The sequence below is a fragment of the Urocampus carinirostris genome, chromosome 20 (genome assembly GCF_059441175.1).
Source record: "Urocampus carinirostris isolate Australia breed hairy pipefish chromosome 20, RoL_Ucar_1.0, whole genome shotgun sequence".
Classification (NCBI taxonomy): Eukaryota; Metazoa; Chordata; class Actinopteri; order Syngnathiformes; family Syngnathidae; genus Urocampus; species Urocampus carinirostris.
The window spans coordinates 23,962,820-23,971,347 of NC_142368.1; the positions used below are offsets into that span (position 1 = coordinate 23,962,820).

An 8,528-nucleotide genomic window follows, 5' to 3' on the forward strand; every position below is an offset into this window, starting at 1 on the left:
AAGGGCAGATAGGATTTTGGGCTGATGTGGATGTGGTGCATTATTACTGAACCAATCACAAGGAAGCAGGCCATTCATCCATTAAATATCTACACAACAAATGGAACCGATTTCAATAAGTGGCTAAGCTAAGTGGTAGCAAGAAGTGGAAAAAATATTTATTTATAGTCCAGTAGAGCCCTGGACCTATCCAATCAATTCCAGTATTTTGTTTTAATTTGTATTGTTTTTTTAATTGCAAAACATCTAAAAAACAAAACAAAAAAATGCTAATTGCAACACATGGCCCATGGATACCCAGGCTAAATGTATGACATTCCCTCCTCCAAGACACCTGAGTCAAATGGTCTGCTGATCAACGAGTCAGCTGACCACCACGATCATGAGAGGATCAGGAGTGTAAGGACTCATACAAAACATGACAGACTGCCACCCCTGAGGGCCAAGTATTGACCAATTCCATTGATTCGCTGTGTTCGGGAAGGAGACAAATTACGGCCTTAGGGTTTTTAATTAGAAGACTTGGTTCCACTCTTCCAATACACATGATTCAAATAATCAGCTCACCATCATGTCAGGGAAAAAATCCAGATCATTTGGAGATCAGATGTGTTAAAGGAAGGAAACAAACAAAAATTCAATGACCCTCTCCCTGGGGGGCTGGATATAGTCCAGTTTCATTGAATGAGCCGTGTTTGGGGAGAGCGTTATAAATAAAACCCCACCGTCTTTTGGTTTTTGATGAGCAAAGTTCTTGACCTGTGGTATTAATGGGGCACTTATCTTGTGTGTTTCCCCTCCTCCACTTCACCTGATACAAGTGATAGACTCAAAATCATATCAGGTTAAGATCCAGATAATTTGGAGATCAGGTGAGTTAGAGGAAAAAGACAAACAAATCATCAAGGACCGCCGCTCCGGAGGGCTGGATACAGTCATTGAATTAGCTGTGTTGGGGGTGTAAGTGAGGAAAAACCCATGCTTTTGAGAACCCCACTCTTGCTTGTTTCCATTTCTCCAATACACCAGATTCCAATGATCAGCTCACCATTATTTTGGGTAGAGATTCTAATGATTTGGAGATCTGGTGTGTTAGAAAAGGGAGAAAAAACATCAAACGCTGCTACCATTGAGGGCTGGATATTATGCTCTTCCATTAAGTGGGTCCGTATATTGCGTGTTTCCCTTCCTCCAATACAGTTGATTTAAATGATCAGCTCTCTATCATGTAGAAGGAACAAGACTAACAAAACACAAAAGACACCCTTGAGGGCTGGATATGGTCATTGAATCAGCTGCGTTTGTTCCTTGAAAGCATGGGTTCTTCCTGTCTCCCCGAAGAATCCATGCTTTCAAGGAACCAAATCTTGCGCATTTCCACTTATCCAATGCATCTGATTCAAATGATCAGCTCATCTTGAAGTCAGATATAGATCCAGATCATTTAAATAAGGATTGCAATAGGAAGGACACGTTGGAGACATGCAGGACTGCTGCCTTTCGAGAAACGCGTTATTTCTTGCATTTAGATAAGCTAGCTCCATAACTGACAAATGTTATTTTTTTACCACCTTCACCCTAAACTGCAACAAAGATGACTCCCAAAGTAGCATTACCTTGACTAGATCCTCCAGCTCGGATGAGTTGACGCAGGCGTGCACGGCCAGGAACTCCAGCTTCTCGGCAAGGATGGCCAACTTCTGTAAGCTTTCTCGCGGCTGCTCCAGGGCTCGGAAGACGGTAGCACCTATCACCAGGTAGAGCACCACCAGAAAAAAAATGGCCGACACAGTCTTCCAGCGCATGACGGTGAGGCGGACGCCTTCGCTCTCGTCCTCCTCGGCGCACGTCAGCACTACCGGTTTGGCCGAAAACGAGAGGCGCGGCTTGGCGTTGTGGGCCGCCGACTTGGGGTCAAGCAGGTCTGGGGCAGCCACTGCACACAATCAAGACAACTAACGTAAATTCCAGACTAAAGAGGACGCGTGAATAAAAGCCGCATTCGCAAATACATGAAACAAAACCTCCGGACTTTAAGACGCAAGCTTAAACAGCCATCTAAATTAATTCATTCACCTCCAATTTTGACATTATAAAAAAAATCCGCGGAAAAATGTCTAGTACAGAAAAGTAACACATTGCTTCGAAAGAAAGCCACTCGATTACGAAAAGTGACCATAGCACTCAATTCTAATTAAATTGGAATTAACACATGCAGGAGTACATTTTTAAACATCAATACTTGGAGTCTTTCTTACAAGTAGTGTCGGATGATTGAAAACTTAAGGTTAGCTGCAGGTGACTAGTTAACAGGTATATTTTTCCCGATGAGGCTGAAAAATGTGATGTCATAATAGGCTGTGATCAGACTGTTATAATAATAACTGTTAACCTCATAACTATTGTGTATCCCTCCTATGTTAGTAACTAGTGTTGGCATGTGTAATGTTTTTTCTTATGAAGTAGCAGCAATACTTGGTTGCTCTCTATCACATTGTCATGTGCGCAAGGGATGGGAGAGCTTAATATCAATCAGATGGCACAGCAAGTGTACTGGCTGTTGTGATTGTACTGGCAATTTTAGTCAGTACATTACTTTGAGTTTTGTTTTGGAATGTTTTAGTCACACTCCTGCGTATATGTTAATGCCAATTTATTTAATATTGATTGCTGCGCTAGTTGACTGAGATTGACATCTGCGGACTGAGTTTACAAATAAGTGTATTAATCAGGGCACATTGAGTCACGTTTCGGCAAACATTCTTCCAAGATCAAGATCTTACTCCGTAAGGACAGTCGGAATTTTGTTTCATTCATTTTTACATGTCACTAGTTAGATGCACACCAGTCGCTATGGGCGAGCCATAGGGCATCTGGTCCCCCCCATTGGAAGCCTGATCTAATTTTTTGTGGCGAATAATAATTTGCCCACCCACCGCCATCCATTTGGTATGCTCTCTTGAGACTGATGTCTGCCAACAGATCTGATTAGATCACGAGGCATTTGGCTAGGTTTACACTGCAAGAATATCAGATTTTTTTTTTTCACAGACGCAATCTGTATATGATCTGATATGATGTGAAATCCGTCTGAACGGAATATGTATACTTTTATTTCACACCAGACCCAGGCCACTTTTATATGTGGTCCTAAAGAAGACTTCTTTCTGAACGGTCAAGGTGCATTCATGCAACCTGCACATTATCGATAGGCGGCTGACATAAATATAGTATCCTCTTGGGGTATTTAACAATATTTACATTTAAACCACACTACAGGTACAGCATTCAATGGGAGGAAAGTGAGGCTTAAATTTAGTTATTATTTGAGGGGGCAACGCTCCGCTGTTAAAATCCATGAGTACTTCCGCAAACATGAGCACATTGCGTGTGATATAACGTGTCCTTTTCTGCGCATGCAGACTATTTGGGGCATTTACAGAGGAGATGAAGACGTATAAAAGGCAAATTTAGTTCGAAATGTGAACAATCTCACAAAAACATTGGATTTCATGCCAAAAAATATCAGAATTAAGCATTAAGCTCTGCAGCAGGAACCTATGCATCGTTACTCCCACCATTTACCCGCACTTCATTGAATTTCTTCCCTTTGACATTCAGAGCACTTGGCAGAAATCACATTGCGTCATTACCTGCCGTGTGCCATTGCAATTTTTAAGTTAAACAGTTGGATTCAGTTCCAAGCCATCTAGTTCCATTCACACGGGAAAGGACAGGGGCGCATCCGAGGTTGCCGCCAGAATAATCTGCCTTACGAAAAATGAAAAAATTAATAAGCCGCATAATATTGTAAGGCGCTGTGTCTAACTTGTAGAACAAAGTAGCAGCTCAGTGTCTGGAATTTACAAAGCTTTATACGTACTTTTTTTATTAGGGAACGACCGATTTGAGATTTTCAGGGACCATACAGATTTTTTGTATCAAAAGGAGGCCTATAACCGATATTTGGAGCTGACATTCTTATTTAATAGCTATATAAAACCTTTAACAATAAATAGATTAGAATTTCAACACAATTAAAATGACTTATCGTTTACTTAAACCAAAAACTAACAGTGCAAGAAATAATACTAGTCATAGCAGGAACTTGTATAAAGATACATAAAACTTAAATAGCTCTTCGATTTTTTTATAATAAATAAACGAAAATGTCAATACAACCAACTGTCAAGAACTGGAACAGGATCAGGACCCAAATGCGTGACATTCTCACACAAGCCTTTTATTTTACGGGAAATGGGGAGTCATGCACGTTAGGCAGCAGTCTGGCGTGGAAATGACAGGAAGCCAGAAGCTGACGAGATCGATACCAATTGATATCGGACGGATGGGGGTCAATACCGGGCAGGACGGGACAGACAGAATTGATATCAAAACAGGATATCGAAATTAAACAGGACAAACTAGACGGGAACAAAAATGGAAACCGATATCAAACAGGACAAAATAAACGGGAACAAAAACAAGATATCGAAATTAAATAGGACAAGCTAGACGGGAACTAAACTGGAAACCGGTATTAAACAGGACAAAATAAACTGTAACAATACCGGACAGGAAATACCAACAGGAAACAGGACCGAGTCAAAACCCACGTCTTGCGGGGCAGAGGTTCGTTGACGGACCGACGAAGGAAAAGTGAGAGCACTGCGCTTAAATAGACGGAAAGCCAATCAGTCAACGAGCCGCAGCTGGCGCCACACGGGCGGGGCCAATTGGGCGCCATGGCAACTGTGACACTAACATGACTTAAAATAACTTAAAAGAAAAAAATGCATCTGGAAATGTCAACAGGGCTGGCAAATTGAAGTGTGGCCCCTCCTATTTTACAGCCAGATTGACAAACTAATGTTATGATAAAAGCACATCACTTTAGCGCTCTCTCTCTCTCAATCACAAACACACGAGAAAGTATTGTTATGATAAGAGCTGATATATCACTCTCCATCTGAACGTGCCTGTCTAGAAACATGTTTACTGAACTTTTTACGCTATCTCTCAATCGCTTTTCTATCACTGACAGACATGTCGGGACGAGTTAGCTGAGCTGCAGCTCTTTTTTTATAGTTCCTGCTTTAGTGGCTCCGCCCTCGGTTGCTTATCCAATCTGAAGGCACGGGGTGGGCAACGAGGAAAGAGGAGGAGGGGAGGGGAGGAGTAAGAGTAAGAGAAAAAGAGTTTGGGCTGCATGAGGCCTAATAATCATCTCATCGAATGGATAAAAATGCTGATACAAATATCTGTCAAATTCCCAAATATCAGTGCCAATAATCGTCGAGCCCGATTAGTGGTCGACCTCTAGTTTTTATGTTGTACCGTGAAGACTGCCAAAACACATATTTTCCAAGTTAAAGTACTACATGACAGGAACTTCATATTTTATGTTTTTCAGACCGATGCATTGTGCATGAGGAAGCCACAGGGGAACAGGTCAACGCCAGGATAGAAAGGAAGCGCCAGCATTGCCATTAAACGCCACAGCACCCGGGAAGCTCATTAAATATTCAAATATGAATATTTAAAAGCAACTGTGGTTGCTGCACTGGAATAACCGCTTTCTGGCGTTCCTACTTACTTACGTGTTTAGCAGTAAACCAGCTAATAAACAACAAGCACAATAAAAACCCATGAATAAATAAAAGATAAGAAAAAGAAAAAAACTCTAGTGCATACTAAGTATGCAAGTTAACATTTTACTGTAAAAATATTGATAGATTAAATCAAAATGTAAAAAGAAACAATATGGTATTATAGAAGTAGTTACAACGCAAGCATTACTACCAATTACCAAAATATAATCAAAGTAGCATAAGATACTGATGATGTAAAATTTGGAATAAAACACATACAATACTCTATACGGATAGTTGTTTGGATCCCTGAACCACCAGGGTTGTAGGGGCACCATTTCCTGTGGTGTGTCTTGGGCAAGTACAGCCTGGTGGCTTCTATCCCTCTCCTCGCCCAACATATGTTTCCACCCAGTCTCGAACGGGGGACCTTTTGCCTCTTAGGCGAATGTGCTAATCACTGTACTACGGAGAATTGTTGGATTTAAAGACGGTAAAATAAAAAAGACATAAATAATTGTGATAAATATGGTGAATTAAATATTTGATTTAAATATACCAAAGAAAATTGGCTTAGAATTATCGATATAAATTTGAACACTTTAAAATTGTGTCCAAGTCTCCTTGGACAAGACACTGAACCCCTATTGCCCCCCAATAAGCAGGTAGGCATTGCATGGCTGTTGCCGCTATCTGTGTGTGAGAGTGTGTGTGAATGGGTAAGTGTGAAGCGCATTGTAAAGTGTTTGAAAAGTCTTCAGTGACTTGAAAAGCGCTGTATAAATGCAGACCATTACCATTAGAATTAGATACTCACATCGAAATAACGTAAATATTCTTGCTTTTGTAACGCCAAATAAATATAAAAAACAATATTCGCAAAGGTTGTGAAAACTGCCAAAATAGGTGACTTTGATTTTTTTGATTTTGTTCGCTCTGCAGATTTTCCAAAAATATGTTCTACTCATCCAGGCCAGACCAAGTTTGGCCATGATCACAATCATTCACAGGAAAACAGGTAGGTTTCTCTAGATGTGAAAATACCAATCAGCACTTGAGGTTTTGCTGACTCTGCAGGGTTTTTTTTTCAGAAAGTCGTTCCTCTCTTCCAGGCACAACAGCGTTCGATTTCAACACAATGAATAGTCAGAAGTAAGTATTTAAAATATAATTGAACGATGTAAAGACTGCAAATTAAGTAGCAGTGGTAATGCAAAAAAGTTTTGAAAAACAATATTTACTGAAAAAAGGGACTAGAACAAAACATATAATGCAACGTAGATCATTTTAAGTATCTAGAAATTGATGAAACAATGTAAAGACTGCAAATTAAAAACCAGTGATGAAAAATTTGATTTTCTATAGTAAGCCAAAGTAAGCATTTTAAAGGCAATATTTCTTGAAGGACAAAAAGAAAACAGAACAAAGCATAATAAAATGTAGATCATTTTAAGTATTCAAAACTTGATAGAACAATGTGAAGACTGCAAATAAAATAAAAAGGAAACAGAGTTGACAAGTTTAATATTTTTTACTATAGTAATTCAAAATGAACATTTACTGAAAAAAACGAAAGCAAATTGGACGAAAAATAATAATATAGTAAAACGTACATAATTTTTTAGTACTACAATTGAAAATAAAATACTCAGATGCCTAACAAAATAAAACTTATTGGAATTATAGTATTATTAAAAAAACTAATCGTAATACCCAAACTCTACAGAGGATAAGCAGTGCAGAAAATGGATGGTTCTATATAAAAATAGATGCAATCATCTAAAATTAGATTTAAATAACGCATCATATCTAAACAGGAGTGCCTAATTTGATCTACTTTTAATAATTATTATGTAGTAACATTTCCTAAATGAGATCACAATGCCTACAAAACCCTCCCTCCAATCGTTCATTTTCTGCACTGCTGATCCTCAGTAGGGTCACGGGGGGCGCTGGAGCCCATCCCAGCTGTCCGAGGACAATGGACATCCTGAAATGGTTGCCAGGGGAACACAGCGAAAGACAATCCTTTAATCACACACTCATTCCTATGGACAATTTGGAGTCACCAATCAACCTGCCATGCATGTGTTTCAGGGACGTAGGAGGAAACCGTCGTGCTTGGAGAAAACACACTCAAGCCTGGGGAGAACATGCAAACTCCCTTCAGGTAAGCGGTAGCCGGAAGTCAACTCTTAAATGTCTTGATAAGAAAAAACATCACCTGGACAATCATTTGTGAAACTTACTTCTCGACCATCTCCTCGTTTGTCTCTCGCCCCCGCGATAGATCTTATCCCCAACAAACGCCCCCGTGTGGACGCTGCTCCCTCTTCCTCTTCTTCACTGGAGTTGTTGATGTTTTCCCGAGGTGACAAACGTGGGTGCGCTCCACATGGCTCCTCCGGCGTGTCGTCTTCGGCTAAAAATCAAATGTGGGCAGGATATGACGTTCTCCAAGCTACTAGAGGTGCCGCTAAAGATCGAGGAACCTGCGGCGATGAATCCATCCAGGTGATTCGCTTCGGCCGGAAGAACACTTTGCACGTCTGCCTTCACTGCTGGAGGACGCTTGCTCTGCCTGCTTGGTTTCATCAAAATGAGAGAAGAGAGCGTAAGAGAAGAGAGTGAGAGAGAAGGAAGGGGGAGAGAGAAAGAGAGAGAGAATTGCCTATGGCTATCACGGAGAAATGCGATAATAAGTGAACGCCATTAACTTTCTCAAAAATACTTGCGCCGTTTGGACATGAGCTTTATATTGACCCCATTAAAACAGGGGTGTCAAACTCATTTGAACTTGGGTCCACGTGGTAGGGAAAAAATCTAATGGGGGCCCTACTAATAGATTTAAGAGAGAAAGATAAGGAGAAAAAGAGAAATAGAGAACGAGAGAGAGAGAGAGATAGAAAGAGAGAGAGAAAGAGACAGAGATAACAA

At 40.3% G+C, this 8,528-nt stretch overlaps 1 protein-coding gene across 1 annotated transcript in view; it reads right to left on the reverse strand.

Annotated features, from left to right (window-relative positions):
- The window catches only part of kcnk2b (potassium channel, subfamily K, member 2b), a 38,807-nt gene extending 30,663 nt beyond the window's left edge, over nt 1-8,144 (reverse strand). The window contains exons 1-2 of the mRNA XM_088325381.1: nt 7,841-8,144; nt 1,617-1,936 (exon numbers count right to left, since the gene is read on the reverse strand). Coding sequence (XP_088181507.1) covers nt 1,617-1,936; nt 7,841 — 321 coding nt within the window. The 5' untranslated portion in view covers nt 7,842-8,144. The remainder of the gene's footprint in view (nt 1-1,616; nt 1,937-7,840) is intronic.
- Between the last annotated feature and the right edge of the window lie 384 nt (nt 8,145-8,528).